Source organism: Phocoena phocoena, chromosome 10 (genome assembly GCF_963924675.1).
Source record: "Phocoena phocoena chromosome 10, mPhoPho1.1, whole genome shotgun sequence".
Lineage (NCBI taxonomy): Eukaryota > Metazoa > Chordata > Mammalia > Artiodactyla > Phocoenidae > Phocoena > Phocoena phocoena.
In genome coordinates this window covers 2,210,008-2,235,984 of record NC_089228.1, presented here as the reverse complement: position 1 = coordinate 2,235,984, position 25,977 = coordinate 2,210,008, and the positions used below count along the sequence as shown (strand labels likewise).

The following is a 25,977-nucleotide window of genomic DNA, read 5'->3' as shown; positions in this document are numbered from 1 at the left end:
AGGGAGCAGCGGCCGGTCTTGCTCGGCGGGGCTGGGGTATTGGTGGGGCAGGGTGGGCAGGGCAGAGGGGCTGGGCGGGAAGGCCAGAGAGTAGCCAGCCATGGAAGCCTATTTGGATCGTACTGTGAGGGCCGGGAAGCAGTAACAAAGTTTGGAGCAGGGAATGGCTTGCTTGCGTTTGCGACCCTGGAAATGCCCCAAGCCTGCCCAGGGCGTAGGTGGCAGTGGTGCGGCCAGCGGCTGTGGAGGGAGGCCGGCCAGGATTTCAGGCTGGACACAGGTGTGCGGAGGCAGACCCTGGGACCAGTGCGAGGCTGGGCGCCTGGGGGGCTCCCCCTCCAGGGGAAAGACCGCATTGGCTGCTGGTGTCCCCTGTGTCCTCTCCCTTAGTGGACAGGGCGCGGCCAGCCCAAGGCCCCAGGGACAGGTCCCACCTCACGACCCTGCTGCCCCAGGCCTGCCTCTCCCAAGGCCCCTCCCCTTGGCCCGGGCGAGTGTGGTCCTCCGTGGCTGGTGGGGTGGTCAGCACAGGTTCAGGGGCTCTGAGGGGTGCAGGGCCCTCAGCGTGAAGCCAAGACCACCCAGGACGGGCCTGGGTCGTCCTGGACTTCCGCTCCCATGGAGTCTCTGTCTGTGGCGCGGCCTGGCGGTGCGCCCCAGTCCAGCCCCTGCCTCTCTGACTCTCAGCACCACTGTGCACGACAGGCACAGCCCCCTGGTCTGTGTCCCCGAGGTCACGTGGCTCACGGTTGGGGGGGGTGCCCGGGGGTGGCAGCAGGGAAGAGGCAGCCCCCGGGGTGTTGGCACCTGGCACTGCGGTGCTTCACTTCTTTTAAGGGGGCTGTTTCTCTGCTTAAAAGAAGTAAAATCGGAAGCTTGGAAAAAGGAATGACTCACGCACAGTTGGTCATGGGATGCGGTAGGTCCCAGAGGGAGGCCGCCGCCATCTGGTCAGCCCCAACTTGTCCCGTGGAAGCAGTAGCCCACGTGTTGCCCTGGCCCCCAGTCACAACCCTGCTCCCAGCTGCTTCTGAAGAGTGAGCGGGATGCAGCAGGGCCTAGCCAGTCACACACGCGGCACTGCTAGGGCTGCCCTGACGTGGGCAGCGTTTGACCTGGATAATGTTGGCCACAGGGAACCAACGAGATTCTCCGGATGTACATCGCCCTGACAGGCTTGCAGCATGCCGGCCGCATCCTGACTGCAAGGGTCAAGTAGGTACCACGTCCACCGTCTGCCCCTCGGGTCCACCCCTGCCCAGCACAGGCCTGTTCCGGGGCAGACAGAGAAGGGCGCTGCCTCATCCGTAGACCAGGTGTGCAGCCTGGCAGGGCTCAGTTGACTCACGGGCTGGCTGGAGGGAGGGGACAGGGAGGGGCCGGCATGCCTGGGAAGCCGCCAGGGCCCTGCCCTCCTCCCCTGCAGCTCCCGTCTAGAACCGGGGCAAGGAGAGGTGCCAGCTCCAAGGCCAACACAAGACTAGTTTCCTCTCCTGACCCCCATCCTGGGGCCAGAACAGTGAGTAGTCCCTGCCGAGAGGATTTTTCAGGCTACTCGGGGAGAGAATGACCTGGAAGCAGGTGTGACCCGGGTGTCCCCTCGGGCCATAGAGGAGACGGCTGCGCCCTGACGAACTGTCAAGGTCCTGGGTTGGCCCCTCTGGCTTTGCATAGTCAGGGCGCTTTTGCCTGGGTTCCCTAGAGCTGCTGGCATGGAGGCGGGGCCTCAGCTTACAGAGCCTGGGTTCTCTGCAGGCAGCTTAAACAGGGCAATGTGACCACCATCATGGAGACTGTCAGCCAGAGGGTTCGTGACTCCCTGGGCCGAACTGTGGACCTTGGGCTGACAGGGAAGCTCGGAGCCGTGCACCCCAGCATGGAGGTGAGTGGGTCCAGCCAGGGGTATCCCCTTCCCAGAGGGGGCGTGGCGGGGGCACCGGGGAGGACCAGGCAGTCCGAGGGTCACCAGATGCCTTCTCCACCCTGTCACGGTGGAGAACAGCCAAGCCTGGCAGCAGGGCCTGGGCACCACGGGAGGGCGGTGCTGAGCGGAATCCTCCCCCCGGCCCCCCAGGACAGCGCCCACAAGCTCGAGCAGAACGTGCACGACTTGGGCCGCACCGTGGAGACGCTGCTGCTTCGCTTTGGCAAGGTACCTGGGGGCAGCGACGCGGGCCAGCATCTGTGAGATGACATTTTGCCAAGCGTGGGGACCAGGCCTAGAAATCTTGGTCACCTTGGAGGGCTGGGGAAGCAGGGCTGGCTGTGGCTGCCTGCCCTGGGGACCACTCAGCTAGCTGGGGAGCGTGGGGGGAGCCCCTGCTGGGTGGGCACCTTCTAGGTGACCAGAGGCTCCCTGGAGCCGGGAGGGGCAGCCCCACCTGGACCTTACTCTTAGGACCTGATCTGTGTCTCTTGTATCCAAAGGTGATAGTAAGTGCTGGCCAGTGGTCTCAGCCAGGCTTCTGGGACATGATCTTGTCTTGACTCCTGCCCAGATCTGGACAGAGCTAAGGGAAAACCCGAAGGGAAGGCAGTGTTAGCCCTGCTCCCGCAGGGTGTAGAGAGAGGCTCAGAGATGAGCAAGAGGCTCAGAGATGAGCAAAGGTGGGCCTGGGAGAGTGTGTTGGAGTCATGTCCAGGTGGCCAGTCTCCACCCTGCCCTCTGTTCCCAGACCATCGTGGAGGAGCAGTTGGTCTTGAAGCGAGTGGCCAACATCCTCATCAACCTGTACGGGATGACGGCCGTGCTGTCGCGGGCCAGCCGCTCTATCCGCGTGGGGCTCCAGAACCACGACCACGAGGTGGGCCTGCCCCTCCCGCCCGCACAGGCAGCCTCCCTGCAGGGGTCCTCCTGCTGCACTTTAATGAGGCTGGGTAGTGGGGAAGGGAGGGGCTGGGCGCGTCCAGGGCTGTGTCCCGGAGGTCAGGGTGAGCACGGGGTCCACGCCAGCTGACCCAGAAATGGGTGGGGTTGCCAAGTTGTGTCCGTGGCCATAGCTGGTGCTCTCGGCTCCCATGGGCGGGGCTGTGCTGTTCAGGACACAGGGCCACTGCCCTTCACCTTCCTGCCTGGGGGCGGGGAGGGGGAGTGAGTGTCAAATCCGAAACACAGCGCCCTCACCCCATGTGCCAGCAGGGTGGGTGCAGTCTGAGCACCTGCTGTGTGCACGCCCTCACTCTTGACGTGCACCGTGGCTGCAGGGATTGAGTCACTTACTCTGGGGACAGGGCTGGTTTGGCTCACGGCTGCCATGGCTTCTGAGCCAGGCCACCTGACCCTGGTCAAGCTGCCCGCTTTGGCTGACAGACTGAGTTCCTTGAAGCTCAGAGGTCAGGCTCCAGGCAGGGCGGCCCTAAGGCCCAGCGATCCCAGGGTCCTCAGCAGTCATCCTCTCGGTTCTGGCAGGTTCTGTTGGCCAACATCTTCTGCACGGAAGCTTACTACCAGAATCTCTTCGCTCTGTCTCAACTGGACAAGTGTAAGTGGACGGCCCAGGTTGGGGGAGAGTGGGGGGGTGGGACCTGATGCCAGGTGAGAGCCTCTTGGGGGGACCCCTGTACCCAGCTGACCTGCGGAGGGAGGAGTGCAGGACTCCACGCAACTCTGAGCACTGGCGCCCCACACCCACCGTGCTGACGTGGCTGTCACCGCCTGCAGTGGGGATGACGATGGCTTCTCCAGCAGGTGGGGTCGCCAGGGGGCAGCCCAGAATCACTTCCTGGGGACGGGCTGCCACCTTCAGGGCTCCTTCACACCAGAGGGCTGACTTCGTGATAACAGAAATTGCTGGAACATTTTTTTCCAAAGATCACCTACTCTTCCTCTTTCCCTCCCAGATTCTCCGGAAAATCTCGATGAACTGATCAAGAAAGTGTCCCAGCAGGTCCTAGAGAAGCGAGCCTACGTCTGTGCCCACCCTCTGGACTGGACATCCTGAAACAGGGGGACAGCATCCCTGCTGCTGTCCGCCTGACACACGCCTTCCAGAAGGTAGAGAACTTGCTTTATTACAAGCTGACCAAGTTCTCTGACGGGCTTTCTCCAGGCCCCCGTGGGCACTGTTGCCTGACACGATCCCAGGCTCTGAGCCGACACGGGGAGAGCGCGGAGCTGCTGAGACTCTCCTGACTGGGAGGCTTCGGGGTGGAAGCTGGCCTGGGGTGGTAGGGCCGGGTCGCCATTCCTGCCAGACCACACGTTCTCCAAGAAACAGCTTGAAAACCGCGTATGTGTCATTCTTTAAGCTAGGAGCCAAAGGAAGAGGACAGTTTGCGTTTCCCCTTCTAGTGTTTACTGCACTGGTCACCTGTTTCCTCAGAGCCAGCCTCACAACCTCTTGACCCTGCGCTCCCCCCTGTGGTGGTGGCTTCCAGGGCCCTTTGTCCTCATGTGTGAGAAGAGGGCTCCAGGAGCAGAGGGGCAGGTGCCCGGGCCACGGCGCCGTGTGGGTTTGGTCCTGTGCAGGTGCTGGTGCCACTTGACAAGGACGAGCAGCATCTTCTGGCGGCACAGACGGGCCTCTGCACACCTGCCCTGGTGTGCTCACCTGGCAGGCTTCCCGCTCGGGCGGTTCCCAGTGCTCTGCCCATCACAGGCGTTGCCTTGAGGCGGCCAGGCTTTGGTTCTGGGAGGAGGAGCCGTCATCCACCTGCGGGGCTAGGCCTGCTGCCGGCGTTGTGACAGCTCATCTTCCCGATGACACCGCAGCTGCTTTGCTGGCGTAGATGGAGAGGTCATGGCTTCTTTCTCACCTGGTGCCAGGAGAGCAGTCTGCGGGGAGCTGTTCTCACCCATGTGACTTCAGGTGTGCACCCTGGGGCTGGGAAGGGCCAGAGCAGTGAGCCTGCTGTCCCTGCACTGGACCACAGCAGTGACCCCTGAGCCTGGGACCCCTACTGAAGGGAGGTGGCACAGTCCAGAGGAGGGGAGTAGACCAGTTTCAGCAGCTTGTCAGCACGTCCTCCGGTTTCACGGAGCTGTTACCAGCAGCCCTTAGGAGTCAGGGAAGGAAAGCACTCCACCGTTTATCCAGTCTAGCTTTCTGGGCAAGGGGTCTCTTTCTGGGCAAGGGGTCTGTGGCCAGATCAACTCACTGCTCTTTCTCCCTGAAGATTCTGGTTCTCTTAATTCACAGGTTTGGTTCTCTGTCTATAAATGATTTCTGGTCCCTCTTCACAAACGGGGGATGAAGAGGACTTGGAGGGGTGGTGTGGCCAGGCCCCCACCGGCCCCCATGGGTGACAACCGGCTGTGTCTGGGAGCCGGAAGGGCCCAGCAGCGCCCAGAGCCTGCCGAGGCTGGTCATGGGTAACACAGTGTGAAGCCTGAAAGCCCTCAGCCCTACCTTCCAACGCCTCCCTTTCATAGAAACCAAGCCCAGAGCGGTGGCGGGACCTGCCGCCCCGTCACACAGCAAGTGATGAATCCAGCTGGAACCAGAAGTTCCGGCCAGCCTGCGCTCTGAAGCCAGTCCCCCACCGAATCCTGATTTCCCAGCCCAGGAGTGTGGCTGCTAAAACAGAACAGCTGCCACCCACAGTTACCTGTCCTGGGCTTTGGCGCGGGAGGGGCCGGCAGCTCCAAGAACGGTGGCGGCTGTGTGTACACATCAAAGTCCTGGGGGCGCCGGTCCCAGCCCCAGCTCTCTCGGTGCAGCACCGGCTCCAGTATGTTAGCAAACAGTGCTTTCTCCCTCCACTCCTACATTGGGGGGCAGCAGGTCAGGGAGAGGCCCCTGCGGACGCCCACCGGAGACCCACTCCTGCCACCCACCTCTGTGACGGCGCCGAGGGGTGGCAGCCCCAGGTGATGTGTCCTCCCCGTGCTGTGAAGACTGGTCACTTGGACCCCGTTGGGTGTGAGCCAGGCGTCACGGGACTTCCTCTTCTCCTCATCTGAACCCTGAGGCTCCACTGTGGCTGACAGGTAGCTCTGGGAGTCCGTGAGTCTCTTCCTCGGCTCCTGGAAACGCGAGCAGACGTGGATAGATGGGCTGCCAGTCTTGGGGGCAGGATGCTGGCTCCTGGCGGTGCGGGGTGCATGCTGGTTACCAGAGCCAGGCAGCAGCCCAGTGAGGGCCACGTCCCCGTCCCCTTTGACAGAGCCCTTTCCTGAAGTGGTCGGCTGGAAGGAAGCCTAAGCCCAGGCTTTCCCTGCTGGGGTTAGGCTGCCTTTCCTAGGCAGCAATGAAGGGTTACCAAGAGCCCAGAACCTGCGGCCGTTCACAGCCATGCACACCTGGACAGGCACTGGGGGCCTCAGGGCTCAACTTGGCGTGTACAGGGTTCATGCCTCTCTGTGCCAGCGCTACTCCCCACTCCAGACACCCCCCACTGCCCTGCCTGGAGTGGAGGTGCGTGGCTGGAGCTCCCCACCCTGGGCCTTAACTCACCTTGGCCATCTCTCGACGCAGCTCCTCCTTTGCAAGCTCTGTGGAGTTCAGGGTCTGGATATAGTTATAGACAGCATCCTTGGCCGGGGCTGAGATCTTGGTCACCTTCACAGCAGACTCGGGAGACTTCTTGCCGACCTCGTAGGCCCCTGAGATGTTTTTCTGGAGAAAGAGACACCAATCATTCCTCACAAGTGACCTGCTCGCCAGCGACTGTCAGTGTGGATCCAGCCAGCTGATCTCTGGGACACGGCTGCACTGCACGTATCTGTCCTGAGAGCATAAACAGACCCCTGGCAAAAGGGCCATTGAGACAAGCCCTCACTGGTGACATTGAAATTCGAGGACCGAAAAAGTTGAACCCTCCTATATTTTCGTGGGAATGTACATTGATAAAAGCCACCATAAAGGACAGTATCAAAGTTCCTAACAAAAGTAAAAGGAGCCCAGCCCCAGGAGCACTCCAGGGCATGTAGCTGGAGAAACCCATAATTGGAAATGAAACAGGCGCCCCAAGGTTATAGTTCCAACAGCCAGGACACAGAAACAACCAAAATGTCCACCAACAGATGACTGGATACAGACAATATGGTACATATATACGATGGACTATACTACTCGGCCATAAACAACAATGAAATGATGCTGTTGGCAGCACCATGCATGGACCTGGGATACTCATACAGTAAGTGAAGTGACTCACACAGAGGAAGACAAATAGCATATGATACCACTTATACCTAGGATTGAACAATAGGTACTCATAAACACAGCATGACCACTGTGTAACACACAGCGTTACAAAACAGCAACACACTTCCGTGGAAAACGAACGTAGGGCTCACAAAAAAAGTACAGGCAAAGGATAAATTAGGAGGTCAACCTTCATAAACACACAAGTATGTATATATGTGTGTGTGTGTGTGTATACATGTGCATATGTCTGTGTGTCTATATACGTATATACATTTGATGGAAAATCAACATGGACCTCCTGTAAAGGAAAGGGAACTCTGCTCAGCGTTCTGCAATAACCTATACGGAACAGGAATCCGAAAAACAGTAGTTATATTACATGTGTAAGTGAATCAGCTTGCTGTACACCTACACCAAACACCACACTGTCAGTTACCCCTACTGCAACATACCATAAGAATTAAACGGAAAATAAACGCAAAAGGACAGAAATGGGTGCACTTTTCGCCTCCCGCCTCGGTGATATGCGCTGGTGTCACATACCCACAGCCCGAGCAGCCTGCGGTCCCAAGGGTGCACTGAGGTGGAGCGGAGAGACCTGAGGAGGATGTGCCTGCAAGTGCAGCCCCTTAAAGCTGTCGTGTCTCTTCCTTTCTGGGTGGAACCAAAACTTCAAAACCTAAGTGGGCCTTCCTAGAGCTAAAAGGAAGCCAAGTGCACCCAAACCGTGGGGGATCATCTGGCATGCAGGAGAGTCAAAAAGTGACCGAGTGTCCACGGCTGCTGCTGGTGAGGTTCTCGCATCAGGCCTCCTTGCCAGGAGTCACCCCACCTACACACCGCAGCACCCGAAACAGGGTGGTTTAGCCAGGGTTCGGAATTTTCCGGGGCGAAGATCTTAACGGGGAATAGGTAGTGACACACAAGCCCTTGGGTGTTCCCCCTGGCACCTTCCCCTCTAATTCACACCCAGTAAGATGACTCTACCTAAAGCTTTTGGTTGTCAAGGAAAAAGAGTTGGGCACGAAGAAATGCTGCCGCCTTGTGGACGTTTTCCGTAACAACAACTTTACAACTAGTGCTTCAGGGCACCTCACATTCACAAAGCCTGTGGGGCTTTTAATGACACGTGTTCTCAAAAGTGATCTGAGTTAGGTAAGCGAAAACAAATTCCAAAAACACAGACTTTCAAGAAACCAAATTTCAAAAGGGAAAGCTTACTCACGGTGTTTAAAAACAAAAAAACCCGACCACGACAGGAAGCAGAAAATCGCTGATTATTCGAGAAATGCATATCAAAAGTATAAAGCGGCATCATCTCGCAGCACGCAGTATGGCCAGCATCAAAAACACTACAAACAGTCGATGGGGCCTGATTGTGGAGAAAAGGTAACCTTCCCAATCAGTGAGTGGAACTGTACGTTGGTAACTGCCACTAGAAAAAAACACTGTATCCGAGTTCCTAGAAAACTAAAGAGAGAGTGAACCTATACTTTCTGCAGTCCCACTTCCGGGCCTTATTCGGCAAAATCCATAATTCAACAAGACACATGCACCCCAACGTTCATTGCTGAAAATGTACACTCGCCAAGACACAGAAACCAATAGTCCAGCAACTGATGAATACATAAAGAGGAGGTCCTACGTGTATACAAGGGACTGTTAGCCAGGAAAAAGAATGAAACAATGCCATTAGAAGCAACATGGATGGACCTGGGATGCCCAAATACTCAGTGAAGTCAGCCAGATAGAGGAGGACCCATAGTATATAATATCACGTATAGGAGGAATGCAAGCATACATACAACTGAACTAGTTTGCAAAACAGAAACAGACTCACTGACTTTCAAAATAAACCTAGGGTTACTAAAACCCATAGGTGGCGAGGAGGTATAAGTTAGGCGCTTCCCATGAACACATACACAGTAAAATACCTACAAACATATATATATAACACGCACGCGACAAGGACTGGTGTAAAACATGAGGACCTCTAGTCAACGTTCTGCAATAACCTATACGGAAAAGGAATCCGAAAAACAGTAGCTATATTACATGTGTAAGTGAATCAGCTTGCTGTTCACCTACACCAAACACCACACTGTCAGTTACCCCTACTGCAACATACCATAAGAATTAAACGGAAAATGAATGCAGAAGGACAGAAATGGGTGCACTTTTCGCCTCCTGCCTCGGTGATATGCGCTGGTGTCACATACCCTCAGCCCGAGCAGCCTGGGGTCCCAAGGGTGCACTGAGGTGGAGCGGAGAGACCTGAGGAGGATGTGCCTGCAAGTGCAGCCCCTTAAAGCTGTCGTGTCTCTTCCTTTCTGGGTGGAACCAAAACTTCAAAACCTAGGTGGGCCTTCCTAGAGCTAAAAGGAAGCCAAGTGCACCCAAACCGTGGGGGATCATCTGGCATGCAGGAGAGTCAAAAAGTGACCGAGTCTCCACGGCTGCTGCTGGTGAGGTTCTCGCATCAGGCCTCCTTGCCAGGAGTCACCCCACCTACACACCGCAGCACCCGAAACAGGGTGGTTTAGCCAGGGTTCGGAATTTTCCGGGGCGAGGATCTTAACGGGGAAAAGGTAGTGACACACAAGCCCTTGGGTGTTCCCCCTGGCACTTTCCCCTATAATTCACACCCAGTAAGATGACTCTACCTAAAGCTTTTGGTTGTCAAGGAAAAAGAGTTGGGAACGAAGAAATGCTGCCGCCTTGTGGACGTTTTACGTAACAACAACTTTACAACTAGTGCTTCAGGGCACCTCACATTCACAAAGCCTGTGGGGCTTTTAATGACACGTGTTCTCAAAAGTGATCTGAGTTAGGTAACCGAAAACAAATTCCAAAAACACAGACTTTCAAGAAACCAAATTTCAAAAGGGAAAGCTTACTCACGGTGTTTAAAAACAAAAAAACCCGACCACGACAGGAAGCAGAAAATCGCTGATTATTCGAGAAATGCATATCAAAAGTATAAAGCGGCATCATCTCGCAGCACGCAGTATGGCCAGCATCAAAAACACTACAAACAGTCGATGGGGCCTGATTGTGGAGAAAAGGTAACCTTCCCAATCAGTGAGTGGAACTGTACGTTGGTAACTGCCACTAGAAAAAAACACTGTATCCGAGTTCCTAGAAAACTAAAGAGAGAGTGAACCTATACTTTCTGCAGTCCCACTTCCGGGCCTTATTCGGCAAAATCCATAATTCAACAAGACACATGCACCCCAACGTTCATTGCTGAAAATGTACACTCGCCAAGACACAGAAACCAATAGTCCAGCAACTGATGAATACATAAAGAGGAGGTCCTACGTGGATAGAAGGGACTGTTAGCCAGGAAAAAGAAGGAAACAATGCCATTATAAGCAACATGGATAGACCAGGGATGCCCAAATACTCAGTGAAGTCAGCCAGATAGAGGAGGACCCATAGTATATAATATCACGTATAGGAGGAATGCAAGCATACATACAACTGAACTAGTTTACAAAACAGAAACAGACTCACTGACTTTCAAAATAAACCTAGGGTTACTAAAACCCATAGGTGGCGAGGAGGTATAAGTTAGGCGCTTCCCATGAACACATACACAGTAAAATACCTACAAACATATATATAAAACACGCACTCGACAAGGACTGGTGTAAAACATGAGGACCTCTAGTCAACGTTCTGAAATAACCTATACGGAAAAGGAATCCGAAAAACAGTAGCTATATTACATGTGTAAGTGAATCAGCTTGCTGTACACCTACACCAAACACCACACTGTCAGTTACCCCTACTGCAACATACCATAAGAATTAAACGGAAAATGAACGCAAAAGGACAGAAATGGGTGCACTTTTCGCCTCCCGCCTCGGTGATATGCGCTGGTGTCACATACCGCAGCCCGAACAGCCTGGGGTCCCAAGGGTGCACTGAGGTGGAGCGGAGAGACCCGAGGAGGATGTGCCTGCAAGTGCAGCCCCTTAAAGCTGTGGTGTCTCTTCCTTTCTGGGTGGAACCAAAACTTCAAAACCTAGGTGGGCCTTCCTAGAGCTAAAAGGAAGCCAAGTGCACCCAAACCGTGGGGGATCATCTGGCATGCAGGAGAGTCAAAAAGTGACCGAGTCTCCACGGCTGCTGCTGGTGAGGTTCTCGCATCAGGCCTCCTTGCCAGGAGTCACCCCACCTACACACCGCAGCACCCGAAACAGGGTGGTTTAGCCAGGGTTCGGAATTTTCCGGGGCGAGGATCTTAACGGGGAAAAGGTAGTGACACACAAGCCCTTGGGTGTTCCCCCTGGCACTTTCCCCTCTAATTCACACCCAGTAAGATGACTCTACCTAAAGCTTTTGGTTGTCAAGGAAAAAGAGTTGGGAACGAAGAAATGCTGCCGCCTTGTGGACGTTTTCCGTAACAACAACTTTACAACTAGTGCTTCAGGGCACCTCACATTCACAAAGCCTGTGGGGCTTTTAATGACACGTGTTCTCAAAAGTGATCTGAGTTAGGTAACCGAAAACAAATTCCAAAAACACGGACTTTCAAGAAACGAAATTTCAAAAGGGAAAGCTTACTCACGGTGTTTAAAAACAAAAAAACCCGACCACGACAGGAAGCAGAAAATCGCTGATTATTCGAGAAATGCATATCAAAAGTATAAAGCGGCATCATCTCGCAGCACGCAGTATGGCCAGCATCAAAAACACTACAAACAGTCGATGGGGCCTGATTGTGGAGAAAAGGTAACCTTCCCAATCAGTGAGTGGAACTGTACGTTGGTAACTGCCACTAGAAAAAAACACTGTATCCGAGTTCCTAGAAAACTAAAGAGAGAGTGAACCTATACTTTCTGCAGTCCCACTTCCGGGCCTTATTCGGCAAAATCCATAATTCAACAAGACACATGCACCCCAACGTTCATTGCTGAAAATGTACACTCGCCAAGACACAGAAACCAATAGTCCAGCAACTGATGAATACATAAAGAGGAGGTCCTACGTGGATAGAAGGGACTGTTAGCCAGGAAAAAGAAGGAAACAATGCCATTATAAGCAACATGGATAGACCAGGGATGCCCAAATACTCAGTGAAGTCAGCCAGATAGAGGAGGACCCATAGTATATAATATCACGTATAGGAGGAATGCAAGCATACATACAACTGAACTAGTTTACAAAACAGAAACAGACTCACTGACTTTCAAAATAAACCTAGGGTTACTAAAACCCATAGGTGGCGAGGAGGTATAAGTTAGGCGCTTCCCATGAACACATACACAGTAAAATACCTATAAACATATATATAAAACACGCACTCGACAAGGACTGGTGTAAAACATGAGGACCTCTAGTCAACGTTCTGCAATAACCTATACGGAAAAGGAATCCGAAAAACAGTAGCTATATTACATGTGTAAGTGAATCAGCTTGCTCTACACCTACACCAAACACCACACTGTCAGTTACCCCTACTGCAACATACCATAAGAATTAAACGGAAAATGAACGCAAAAGGACAGAAATGGGTGCACTTTTCGCCTCCCGCCTCGGTGATATGCGCTGGTGTCACATACCCGCAGCCCGAGCAGCCTGGGGTCCCAAGGGTGCACTGAGGTGGAGCGGAGAGACCTGAGGAGGATGTGCCTGCAAGTGCAGCCCCTTAAAGCTGTCGTGTCTCTTCCTTTCTGGGTGGAACCAAAACTTCAAAACCTAGGTGGGCCTTCCTAGAGCTAAAAGGAAGCCAAGTGCACCCAAACCGTGGGGGATCATCTGGCATGCAGGAGAGTCAAAAAGTGACCGAGTCTCCACGGCTGCTGCTGGTGAGGTTCTCGCATCAGGCCTCCTTGCCAGGAGTCACCCCACCTACACACCGCAGCACCCGAAACAGGGTGGTTTAGCCAGGGTTCGGAATTTTCCGGGGCGAGGATCTTAACGGGGAATAGGTAGTGACACACAAGCCCTTGGGTGTTCCCCCTGGCACCTTCCCGTCTAATTCACACCCAGTAAGATGACTCTACCTAAAGCTTTTGGTTGCCAAGGAAAAAGAGTTGGGCACGAAGAAATGCTGCCGCCTTGTGGACGTTTTCCGTAACAACAACTTTACAACTAGTGCTTCAGGGCACCTCACATTCACAAAGCCTGTGGGGCTTTTAATGACACGTGTTCTCAAAAGTGATCTGAGTTAGGTAACCGAAAAAGAATTCCAAAAACACAGACTTTCAAGAAACCAAATTTAAAGAGGGAAAGTTTACTCACACTGTTTAAAAAAACATTCACACCACGACACAACGCAGAACATCGCTCGATATTGGAGAAAAGCAAATCCAACGTACAGCGTGGCATCGCCTCACGGCATGCCAAACAGCCAGCACGAAAAAGTCTCCAAACAATCGATGGGGGAGTGAGTGTGGAGAAAAGAGAACCTTCCCATTCAGTGAGTGGAGATGTACATTGATAACTGCCACTAGAAAGCGCTGTATCCGAGTTCCTAGAAAACTAAAGAGAGAGTGAACCTATACTTTCTGCAGTCCCACTTCCGGGTGTTATTTGGCAAAATCCATAATTCAACAAGACACATGCACCCCAATGTTCATTGCTGAAAATGTACACTCGCCAAGACACAGAAACCAATAGTCCAGCAACTGATTAATACATAAAGAGGAGGTCCTACGTGTATACAAGGGACTGTTACTCAGCCAGGAAAAAGAGTGAAACAATGCCATTAGAAGCAACATGGATGGACCTGGGACGCCCAAATACTGAGTGAAGTCAGCCAGATAGAGGAGGACCCATAGTATATAATATCACTTATAGGAGGAATGGAAATATACATACAACTGAACTAGTTTACAAAACAGAAACAGACTCACTGACTTTCAAAATAAACCTAGGGTTACTAAAAAACATAGGTGGCGAGGAGGTATAAGTTAGGCGGTTCCCATGAACACATACACAGTAAAATACCTATAAACATATATATAAAACACGCACGCGACAAGGACTGGTGTAAAACATGAGGACCTCTAGTCAACGTTCTGCAATAACCTATACGGAAAAGGAATCCGAAAAACAGTAGCTATATTACATGTGTAAGTGAATCAGCTTGCTGTTCACCTACACCAAACACCACACTGTAAATTACGCCTAATGCAACATACCATAAGAATTAAACTAAATATGAACGCCAAAGGACAGAAATGGGTACGCTTTTCGCCTCCCGCCTCGGTGATATGCGCTGGTTTCACAGCCCCGCAGCCTCAGCAGCCTGGGGTCCCAAGGGTGCACTGAGGTGGAGCGGAGAGACCTGAGGAGGATGTGCCTGCAAGTGCAGCCCCTTAAAGCTGTCGTGTCTCTTCCTTTCTGTGGGGAACCAAACTTCAGAACCTCGGTGGGCCTTCCTAGAGCTAAAAGGAAGCCAAGTGCACCCCAACTATGGGGGACCATCTAGGCTGCAGGAGATTCAACACGTGACCGAGCTTCCACGGCTGCTGCTGGTGGGCTTCCCACATCCAGCCTACTCGCCAGAAGTCACCCCGCCTACACACCGCAGCACCCGCGGCTTTAGCCAGGGTTTCGAATTTTCGGGGGCGTGAAGCTTAACACGGAAGAGGTAGTGACACGCAAGCCCTTGGTTGGTGTCTCTGGCACCTTCCCCTCCAGTTCACAGCCCAGCACGATGACTCTCCCTAAAACTTTTGGTTGCCAAGGAACCATAGCTGGGCATGAAGAAATGCTGCCGCCTTGTGGACGTTTCCCGTAACAACAACTTTACAACTGGTGTTTAAGGGCACATCATATTCAGGAAGCCTGTGGGGCTTTTAACGACACGTCTGCTCAAAAATCACCTGGGTTAGGCAACCGAAAAAAAAAATTAGAAACACACACACCCTCAAAAAGCCAAATTTGAAGATGGAAAGTTTACTCACACTGTTTAAAATTAAAAAATACACACCACGACAGGACGCATATCACTCATTTGACAAATGCCAATCCAACGTGTAACGAGGTATCGCCTCACAGCAGGAAGAATGGCCAGCATCAAAAAGTCTACAAACAATCGATGGGGAATGAGTGTGGAGAAAAGGGTACCTTCCCATTCGGTGAGTGGAAACGTACATTGAGAACCGCCACTAGAAAGCACTGTATCCGAGTTCCTAGAAAACTAAAGAGAGAGTGAACCTATACTTCTGCAGTCCCACTTCTAGGCGTGATTCGTGAAAATCCGTAATTCAACAAGACACATGCACCCCAACGTTCATTGCTGAAAATGTACACTCGCCAAGACACAGAAACCAACAGTCCAGCAACTGATGAATACATAAAGAGGAGGTTCTACGTGTATACAAGGGACTGTTACTCAGCCAGGAAAAAGAAGGAAACAATGCCATTAGAAGCAACATGGATGGACCTGGGATGCCCAAACACTGAGTGAAGTCAGTCAGACAGAGGAGGACCCATAGCATATACTATCACTTATAGGAGGAATGGAAACAGTTTACAAAACAGAAAGTGACTCACCGACTTTCAAAATAAACCCAGGGTTACTAAAAAACAGAGTTGGCGAGGACATATAAGTTAGGTGGTCACATGAACACATACACAGAAAAATACCTATAAACATATATTTATAAAACACACACTCGACAAGGAGTACTGTACAGCACCAGGACCTCTAGTCAACGTTCTGCAATAACCTATACGGAAAAGGAATCCGACAAACAGTGGCTATATTACATGTGTAAGTGAATCAGCTTGCTGTACACCTACACCAAACACCACACTGTAAATTACCCCTAATGCAACATACCATAAGAATTCAACTGAAAATGAATGCAAAAGGACAGAAATGGGTACGCTTTTCGCCTCCCGCCTCGGTGATATGCACTGGTGTCACATCCCCACAGCCTCAGCAGCCTGGGGTCCCAAGGGTGCACTGAGGTGGAGCAGAGAGATCTGAGGAGGATGTGCCTGCAAGTGCAGCCCCTTAAAGCTGTCGTGTCTCTTCCTTTCTGGGGGGAACCACCAAACCTTCAGAACCTCGGTGGGCCTTCCTAGAGCCAAAAGGAAGCCAAGTGCACCCCAACCATGGGGGACCATCTAGGCTGCAGGAGATTCAACACGTGACCGAGCCTCCAAGGCTGCTGCTGGTGGGCTTCCCACATCCAGCCTCCTCGCCAGGAGTCACCCCACCTACACAGTGCAGCACCCATGGCTTTAGCCAGGGTTCGGAATTTTCGGGGGGCGTGAAGCTTCACACGGAAGAGGTAGAGACACACAAGCCATTGGGTGTTGTCTCTTGCACCTTCCGCTCTAATTCACAGCCTAGTAAGATGACTCTTCCTACAGCTTTTGGTTGCCAACGAACTAGAGCTGGCCACGAAGAAATGCTTCCGCCTTGTGGACGTTTCCCGGAACAACAACTTTCCAACCGGTGCTTCAGGGCATTCACAAAGTCTGTGGGGCTTTTAATAACACGTGTCCTCAAAAATGACCTGGGTTAGGTAACCGAGAAAACATTCGAAAAACACAGACTTTCAAGAAGCCAAATTTCAGGAGGGAAAGTTTACTGACACTGTTTAAAAAAAAAAAACCCCAACCACGACAGGAAGCAGAAAGTCGCTGATTATCCGAGAAATGCATATCAAAATGACAAAGTGGCATCATCTCGCAGCAGGCAGTATGGCCAGCATCAAAAAGTCTACAAACAGTCGATGGGGACTGAGTGTGGAGAAAAGGTAACCTTCCCAATTGGTGAGTGGAACTGTACGTTGGTAACTGCCACTAGAAAAAAACACTGTATCCCAGTTCCTGGAAAACTAAATAGAGAGTGAACCTATACTTCTGCAGTCCCCCTTCCGGGTGTTATCTGGGAAATTCCATAATTCAAAAAGACACAAGCACCCCAACGTTAATTGCTGCACTATTTACAATCGCCAAGACAGAAAAACAAATAGTCCAGCAAGTGATGAATACATAAAGAGAAGGTCCTACGTGTATAGAAGGGACTATTACTCAGCCAGGAAAAAGAATGAAATAATGCCATTAGAAGCAACATGGATGGACCTGGGATGCCCAAATACTGAGTGAAGTCAGTCAGACAGAGGAGGACCCATAGCATATGACATCACGTATAGGAGGAAGGGAAACATACATACAACTGAACTAGTTTACTAAACATAAAGAGTCACCGACTTTCAGAATAAACCTAGGGCTACCAAAAAGAAAGTGGGGTAGGAGATATATGTTAGGCGGTTCACATGAACACATACACAGAAAACTACCTATAAACACATATATAAAACACGCACTGGGCTTCCCTGGTGGCGCAGTGGTTGAGAGTCTGCCTGCCGATGCAGGGGACACGGGTTCGTGCCCCAATCCGGGAAGATCCCACATGCTGTGGAGCGGCTGGGCCCGTGAGCCATGGCCTCTTAGCCTGCTTGTCTGGAGTCTGTGCTCCGCAACGGGAGAGGCCACAACAGTGAGACGGCTGCGTACCGCAAAAAAAAGAAGAAAAAATTGACAGCGGCCAGCGTTTGTGAGGATGTGGAGAAACTGGATCCCTCGTGCATTGCATTTGGTGACATAAAATGATGGAACTACGGTGAAAAACTGCTTGACAGTTTCTTAAAATGTTAAACATAAACTTACTAAATGACCCAAAAATTCTACTTCTGGGGCTTCCCTGGTGGCGCAGTAGTTTAGAATCCGCCTGCCAACGCAGGGGACGTGGGTTCGAGCCCTGGTCCAGGAAGATCCCACATGCCGCGGAGCAACTAAGCCCGTGCACCACAACTACTGAGCCTGCGCTCTAGAGCCCGTGAGCTACAACTACTGAGCCCACACGCCACAACTACTGAAGCCCGCACGCCTAGAGCCCATGCTCTGCAACAAGAGAAGTCACCGCAATGAGAAGCCCGCGCACCACAAGGAAGAGTAGCCCCCACTCGCCACAACTAGAGAAAGCCCACACAGCAACGAAGACTCAACACAGCCAAAATAAATAAATAAATAAAATTGTAAAAGTTGAAGTTAATGAATTAGGAAAACAGAACAGGTAGACTGATTGATAAATCAAAGAACTGGTTCTTTTGAGAAAGCTAAAAACTTGAACACTGACGGAAAAAACCCACCACCTCCTTGTCGATTTTCACAAAGAAGGCACATATATAAAACTTAGAGACTTCTAAGACGACTTTTACTAGAGATTGGGGTGGGAGGGCCAGGCAGTGGCTTCACCCACACAGCCCATGGGTGGGCTTCACTCATACACACTACGAGGTCAAGGCACACCTCAGATGTTGGCGTTTTTAAGCCTTTTTGGTTGGTATGGGCTGAGGGAGGCCCTTGGCCATTCAGGCCACATGCACCTGACCTTCCGTCGCCTCACCAGCTTCTCAGTCTCCTGTTCTCTTCCCCTCTACGCACATTTTCTCACACAGGTTAGTTTGTCTCCTGTGTTGCCTGGACACCATATAGCATCCATGCCCTCAGCAGCTTAAGCAAACTGTTAACACACACACACAGTTCTTTCTCTAAGATGAACTCCAGGGCCAAAGGAAAGGAATTACACATAAGAGAGTTCCTCTTCACCTTTCAAGAAGGACAAGATACTCCAGGGTTGGGAGGCAAAGCTCCTGGCACAGTTGTGCCCTGCAGGCAGCACTTCCTGCCCATGCCGCCTGGGATCCCTGCCCAGGAAAACAGACACAGGCTGCAGGAGGCCCGGGATGCCTGGGGGTGGGAGCGCCTACCTGGATCGGGCTGTACTTCTGGTCTCTGTTCTTCAGGATCACGGTGTTCTGCCACTGCAGGTACTTCTCCTGGCGGGCCTGGATCTCAGAAGTGAGGGTGGAATTCTGGCTCTGGAAGTCCTCCAGATTGGGGCCAGGAGGAGGGGACATAGCCAGCAGTTTTCCCTCTGTAAGATCTTCCTGGGAAATGGGCAACCCAAACTCCTGGCTCAGCCCCTTGATCATGGAGGAGGAGGGCAGCAGGTCCCCGGTGATCACCTCCCTGAGCCTGGAGCTGTAATGGCAGATACAGTAGATCCTGGAACACAGAAGAGGCCCACTCAGCCTGCCTGCCTGGCACGACAGGTCAGACGGTCTCCATTTTATGAGAGGAAACAAAAACACAGAGAGGTTGATGAGCCGATCCCGGGTCACCCAGCTCGTGCACGAGAAGCTCAGATGCCACGTGCTGAGCCCATGGGGTTGGGGTGGGGGGAGATGTCCCCTTCCCTCTCCCCTCTCAGCCCCCCCCCCCGCAGGTAAAGGCTTCCCACTTTCTGCTCTGATTATTTTTCGGTCCCGATGGCCTTATTCCCCACCTCGCACCAACCCACGCCCCACCAGGGAGTGGCCTCGACAGGCTGGCCGTCGCGGGTGTGCACCACAGAGCTCCTTCCCGCCCAGGCAGAGGGTACGAGGCACAGAGCCTCATGTCAGCGCAGTTCGAGGACTGAGTAGTCACCACCACCCCCACCAGGGTGAGCGGACACCCCCCTCTCTCCCGCCCCAACCCCCCCTTTTTAAAAACACATTCAGCAGGCACAGCTGTGGTTCGGGTTAGGCTGCCCTCTGTCCGCCGCACACTTCCGAAGCCCCCCGGCAGAGCGTGCGGGACGGCGGGGCACGGGCCGGGCCGCACCTGCTCAGTGCCTGAAAGACCTGCCGCGGCACCGTGTTGCGCACGTAGAGCACCGCGTGCTTCACCAGCTGCGCCAGCGGCCGGGACAGGTGCACGTGGTACGGGACGGTCTCCAGGTCGGCGTAGAGGCGGTGGCGGAAGCGCAGCTGCGAGTTGTAGAGCGCCTTGTAGGAGCCGGGCTCTGCCCGCGGGACCCTGCAAGAAAAAAGAGGGGTCCCACGCCACTGCCGCTCTGCCAGCCACGGAGCTCGGCACTTTCCCAGGGCCACTGGTGGTGGAAACGCTGGCACTGGCCTGGGCTTGCTTGTGTCCCGCTGCCCCCGCCCCATCTCTGTCTCCTCCCCCTCCCCTACCGACCCGCCCCTCCCACCGACTCTGCGTCCCCCCCCACCCCGACCTTTGAGCCACCCGCTGTGTTGGGCTCAGGTTCCTCCACCTTCCTGAACCCAGTGAATCCGCACGGAGCCTGTGCATCCCACCCTGAGTCTGTGTGTTGGGGTGGGGGTGGTTCCCCTTTGGGGGGGCGGTCCCTGTTCAAGTCTTCTGCCCATTCTTCCACTGGGATGTTTTTACTGTTTCCTCATTCATTCACAGGCGTTTCTGTACTCTCAGAATACTAGCTCCATACATTGCAAATACTTTTTTCTCAGTTTGCGGCTTTTCTTTTCGCAATTTTCATGGTCTCTGGGTGAACAGAAGTTACTAATTTTAATATAGCCAAACCTGTCATTTTTTTTTTCCTTTATTTTTTCTACTTCTGTCTTACTCAAGAAGTCTTTCTTTATTCTGAGGTCAGGAATATGTCCTCCTATAGTACTATCTAAAATCTTTACAATTCAACTTTTTAAAAATAGATTTTTCTTCTGCAAGAAAGGTGAGAACATACAACGAGGCAAAGACAGTCTCTTCCATAAGTGGTGCTGGGAAAACTAGACAGCTACGTGTGAAAGAAAGAAATTAGAACATTTTCTCATACCATATATAAAATAAACTCAAAATGGATTACAGACCTAAATATAAGACCTGAAACTGTAAAACTCTTAGAAGAAAACATAGGCAATACGTTCTTTGACACAGGTCTTAGCAATAATTTTTTGGATCTGTCTCCTCAGGCAAGGGAAACAAAAGCAAAAACAATCAAATGGGACCTAATCAAACTTAAAAGCTTTTGCACCGCAAAGGAAACCGTCAACAAAATGTAAAGGCAACCTACTGAATGAGAGAACATTGGCACATGATATGTGATATGGGGTTAATATCTAAAATATATAAAGAACTCCTACAACTCAGTGTTAAAAAAACAAACAACCCAATTAGTAAATGGGCAGAAGACCTGAATAGGCATTTTTCCAAAGAAGACATACAGATGGCAAACAGGTACATGAAAAGATGTTCAATATTACTAATTATTAGGGAAATGTAAATCAAAACCACAATGATGTGTCACCTCACAGAATGGCTATCATCAAAAAGACAAGAAATAAAGTGCTGGTGAGGATGTGAAGAAAAGGGAGCCCTCCTACACTCTTGGTGGGAATGTAAACTGGTGCGGCCACTATGGAAAACAGTATGGAGATTCCTCAACAAATTAAAAATAGAACTACCATATGATCCAACAATTCCACTCCTGGGTATGTATCGAAAGAAAATGAAAACAATACTTTGAAAAGATATGTGCACCCCAATTTACAACAGCCAAGATATGTAAGCAACCTAAGTGCCCATCAGCAGATGAATGGATAAAGAAGACGCGATATATAGATACAGTGGGCTGTTGCTCTGCCATTAAAGAGGATGAAATTTTGCCATTTGCAACAACACAGGTGGACCTTGGAAGGTATTAAACTTAGTAAAATAAGTCAAACAGAGAAAGATAAATACTGTATGTTCTCACTTATGTGTGGAATCTGAAAAATAAAATGAACAACAAGGTATTTCTGGTGAAACCTGAGTAAGAACAGACAACTGTGGTCTAGTTAACTGTACTGCATCCATCAATATGTCAGATGTCTCCACTGGGGGAGACAGGGTGTTGGGGTACCTGGAACCTCTCTCTGATTTCTGTAACTTATTGTGAGTCCATAATCATTTCAAATAAGCTTTTACTCTGTCTGGGATTGATTTTTGTGAACTGTGTGAGCCAGCAAATTAGGAAACTCTCGGCGAATAAGGAATAAAGTGGAACTTCCTCAAGTTGATAAAGGACATCTACAAAAAACCTACACGTAATGGGGAAAGACTGCCTTCCACCAAAGACCAGAAACAAAGCAAGGATGTGACAACTCTTATATAAAATAGTACTTCAAGTCTTAGCTAGCACACTAAGGAAATGAAGATATACAGACTGTAAAGGAAGGAATTAAACTATTGCTATTTGCAGATGACATCATGGTCAGTGTAGAAAATCCCAAGGAACCTACAAAAAACAATCAATCAAACGAACAGAACTCCTCAAACCAATAAGTGAGTTTAGCAAGGCTGTAGAATCAACATAGAAAAATCAGTTACATTTCTATATACAAGCAATGCACAGCTGGAAACTGAAATTTAAAAATACAGAACCATTTAAAAATCACTCAAAAAATAAAATACTTAGACATAAATCTACCAAATACGTACAGGACTTGTATGCTGAATATGCTGATGAAAGAAATTTTTAAAAATCTAAATAAGTGGAGAAACATACCATATTCATGGATTGGAAGGCTCAAATAGTTCTCTTCAAACGATACATAGGTTTAGCATAATTTCTATCAACATTCTAGAAAGATGTTTTGTAGATACATACAGCATATTGTAAAATTTATATGAAAAGGCAAAGGATCTAGAACAACAAAAACAATTTTGAAAGAGAATAAAGTGGCCTGACTTTGATTATATAGCTACGGTAATCAAGACTTTGTAGTACTGGTGAAGGGACAGACACAGAAATCGATGGAACAGAATTGAGAACCCAGAAAGAGATCCATACAATTATGACCAACCGATTTTTTATAAAGATGCAAAAGGAATTCAACAAATGATGCTGTAGCTATTGGATATATGTAGGCTAAAGGCAACGAAACAAAAACTCAACCTAGGTTCCAGTTCAAGATGGTGATGGAGGAAGATCCTCCTCCCAAGGACACCCCAAATCCACAGCTACATATGGAACAATTTCCTCTGGGGGGAAAAATACAAAAACTAAAACTAAAAACTAGCTGAATGACCCCTTCACATAGGGCAAGAGAGAAACCGGCCACATCGAAACAGAATTCCAAATAAGATGAGCCCAGAGACCCACACCAAGACACATTATAATTAAAAGGTCAAAAGTTAAAGACAAGGAGAGAAGCTTAAAAGCAGCAAGAGAAAAACAACTTGTTACACACAAGGTAACTCCCATAAGACTCTCAGCAGATTTTTAAGCAGACACTTTGTAGGCCAGAAGGGAATGGCACTATATATTCAAAGTGCCAAAAGAAGAAACCTTCCAACAAAGAATACTCTACCTGGCAGTTATCATTCAGAATTGAAGGAGAGATAAAAGAGTTTTCCAGATAAGAAAAACGAACAGAGTTCATCACCACTAAACTGGCCTTATAAAAATGTTAAAGGGGCTTCTTTCAGCTGAAAAGAAAGGATGTTAATTGCTAACAGAAAACACGAGACTGATCAAGATGGCAGAGTAGTAGGACACAAAGCTCGCTCTCTCCCACATCTACAACAAAAATACATCTACATGTGGAACGATTCTCACAGAATATCTACTGAACACTGGCAGAAGACTTCAGACTGCTGTAAGGGCAAGAAAATCTCCATGTAACCAGGTAGGAAAAATGAAAAAGAAAGTGAGAAAGGTATCCGGATGGGACCTGCACCCCTGGGAGGGGGCTGTGAAAGAGGTAAGGTTCGTGCACCCTGGGAAGCCCCCTCACCGGCAGGGAGATCTGCCAGGACGGAAGGGGAGCTTCAGAGCCTCTGAGAAGAATGCAGCAGTCAGTTCGTGGCAGCCAGAGCAGAAGGAGACCTGCACTCACCAGCCTGACATGTGCATCCCCAGTGCTGGCAGGGGCTGGGTGCTGGAACTTCGGCTCCAGAGATCAGAACCAGGGAGAGGACTGGGGTTGTCTGTGTAGAGACAGACTGGGGGGCGGGGGGATGAATCCGGTGCCACCACGGCTGGGGGTATAAGCGGAGGAAGCCTGAGCTGCCTCAGAGGCCAGTCAGCATTGTTTGGGTGGTGTAGGAGGGGAGAGGTGGGACCTAGACTGTAGCCTTTTTTCCATGTATGTGTGCTCCCAGAGGGCAAGACACTGCCTGCCCAGGCTCCAGGGGCAGTTACAGACCTCTACCACCATCCACCCTGGTGCCAGGAGTGGTCACAATCCGCCACTAAAATCCTCCCAGACCCTAGGAGTGGTTGAGGGACTGCACCAACTCCTGCCCAGAACCCAGGAGTGGTTGTGAGCCTCCACCAACTCCCTCCTGAACAAGACTGGTCATGGGCCACTGACGCACCTGCCCAGGCGCCAGGAGTGGTTGAGAGCCCCAGCCACCACCTTCCTGGACAATGAAAACACAACCATACAAAATCTATGGGACACAGCAAAAGAAGTTCTTAGAGTAAAGTTCATAGCAATACAGGCCTTCATCAACAACAAGAAAAATCTCAAATGAACAACCTAACCTACCACCTAAAAGAATTAGACAAAGAAGAACAAACAAAACCTAAAGTCAGCAGAAGGAAGGAAATAATAGAGATCAGGTAGGAAATAAAGTAGAGATTTTTTTTTAAATAGAAAAAAAAATCAACAAAACCAAAAGCTGGTTCTTTGAAAGGGTAAACAAAATTGACAAACCTCTAGCCAGGCTCACCAAGGAGAGACAGAATCCAAATAAACAAAATAAAAAAGGAAAAAGGAAAAAGGAAAAATCTCAACTGATCCCACAGAAATACAAAAAACCATGAGAGAATACTATGAACAATTATATGCCAACAAATTTGACAACCTAGAAGAAATGGAATTGTCTAGAAACATACAGCCCACCAAAATTTAATCAAGAAGAAATAGGTAATTTCTACAGACAAATCACTAGAAGTGAAATCAAACCTGTAATAAAAAACTTCCTACAAACAGAAGTCCAGGATCACATGGCTTCACAGGCGAATTCTACCAAGCATACAAAGAAGACCTTACACAGATTCTTCTCAAACTCTTCCAAAAGACTGAAGAGGAGGGAACACTCCCAAAGACATTCTGTGAAACCACAATCACCCTGATACCAAAACCAGACAAAGATACCACCAAAAAAAGAAAATTACAGGCCAATATCCTTGATGAATATAGATGCAAAAATTCTCAACAAAATATTTGCAAACCAGATCTAACAACACGTAAAAACGATCATACGCCATGACCAAGAGGGATTCATCCCAAGTTCACAAGGATGGTTCAGTATACACAAATCAATCAATCTGATACACCACCACAACAAAAGAAAAGACAAAAAATACCTTGACAAGAACACCACATCAACAAAAGAAAAGACAAAAACCACATGATCATCTCAATACATGCAGAAAAAGCATTTGACAAAACTCAACATCCATTCACGAAAAAAACTCTTACCATGGTGGGTATAGAGGGAACATATCTCAAAATAGTAAAAGCTATTTATGACAAACCCACAGCCAATATAATGCTCAAAAGTGAAAAGTTGAAAGCCTTCCCCTAAAATCTGGAACAAGACAAGGATGCCTACTCTCACCACTTCACTTCAACATACTACTGAAAGTCCTAACCACAGCAATCAGATGGGAAAAAGAAATTAAAGGTATCCAAATTGGAAGGGAAGACGTAAAACAGTCATTATATATACATGATATGATACTATATATAGAAAACCCTGAAGACACCACACAAAAACAACTAGAACTGATAAATTAATTCAACAAGGTAGTAGGATACAAGATTAACATACAGAAATTGGTGGCGGGCTTCCCTCGTGGCACAGTGGTTGAGAGTCTGCCTGCCTATGCAGGGGACACAGGTTCATGCCCCGGTCCGGGAAGATCCCACATGCCGTGGAGCGGCTGGGCCCGTGAGGCATGGCCACTGAGCCTGCGCGTCCGGAGCCTGTGCTCCACAGCGGGAGAGGCCACAACAGTGAGAGGCCCGCATACAGCAAAAAAAACCAAAAAACAAAAAAAACAAATTGTTAGCACTTCTTTACACCAATAACAAAATATCAGAAA

At 50.2% G+C, this 25,977-nt stretch overlaps 2 protein-coding genes across 2 annotated transcripts in view; one reads left to right on the top strand and one right to left on the bottom strand.

Annotated features, from left to right (window-relative positions):
* The window catches only part of ACAD9 (acyl-CoA dehydrogenase family member 9), a 59,285-nt gene extending 55,344 nt beyond the window's left edge, over nucleotides 1-3,941 (top strand). The window contains exons 13-18 of the mRNA XM_065885747.1: nucleotides 1,136-1,215; nucleotides 1,756-1,882; nucleotides 2,075-2,152; nucleotides 2,676-2,804; nucleotides 3,410-3,482; nucleotides 3,841-3,941. Of these exons, the coding sequence (XP_065741819.1) occupies nucleotides 1,136-1,215; nucleotides 1,756-1,882; nucleotides 2,075-2,152; nucleotides 2,676-2,804; nucleotides 3,410-3,482; nucleotides 3,841-3,941 (588 nt within the window). The remainder of the gene's footprint in view (nucleotides 1-1,135; nucleotides 1,216-1,755; nucleotides 1,883-2,074; nucleotides 2,153-2,675; nucleotides 2,805-3,409; nucleotides 3,483-3,840) is intronic.
* Nucleotides 3,942-4,660: 719 nt separating this feature from the next.
* CFAP92 (cilia and flagella associated protein 92 (putative)) overlaps nucleotides 4,661-25,977 on the bottom strand; it is a 69,776-nt gene continuing 48,459 nt past the window's right edge. The window contains exons 10-15 of the mRNA XM_065885083.1: nucleotides 19,740-19,934; nucleotides 18,842-19,139; nucleotides 6,396-6,557; nucleotides 5,777-5,965; nucleotides 5,548-5,704; nucleotides 4,661-4,755 (exon numbers count right to left, since the gene is read on the bottom strand). Coding sequence (XP_065741155.1) covers nucleotides 4,661-4,755; nucleotides 5,548-5,704; nucleotides 5,777-5,965; nucleotides 6,396-6,557; nucleotides 18,842-19,139; nucleotides 19,740-19,934 — 1,096 coding nt within the window. The remainder of the gene's footprint in view (nucleotides 4,756-5,547; nucleotides 5,705-5,776; nucleotides 5,966-6,395; nucleotides 6,558-18,841; nucleotides 19,140-19,739; nucleotides 19,935-25,977) is intronic.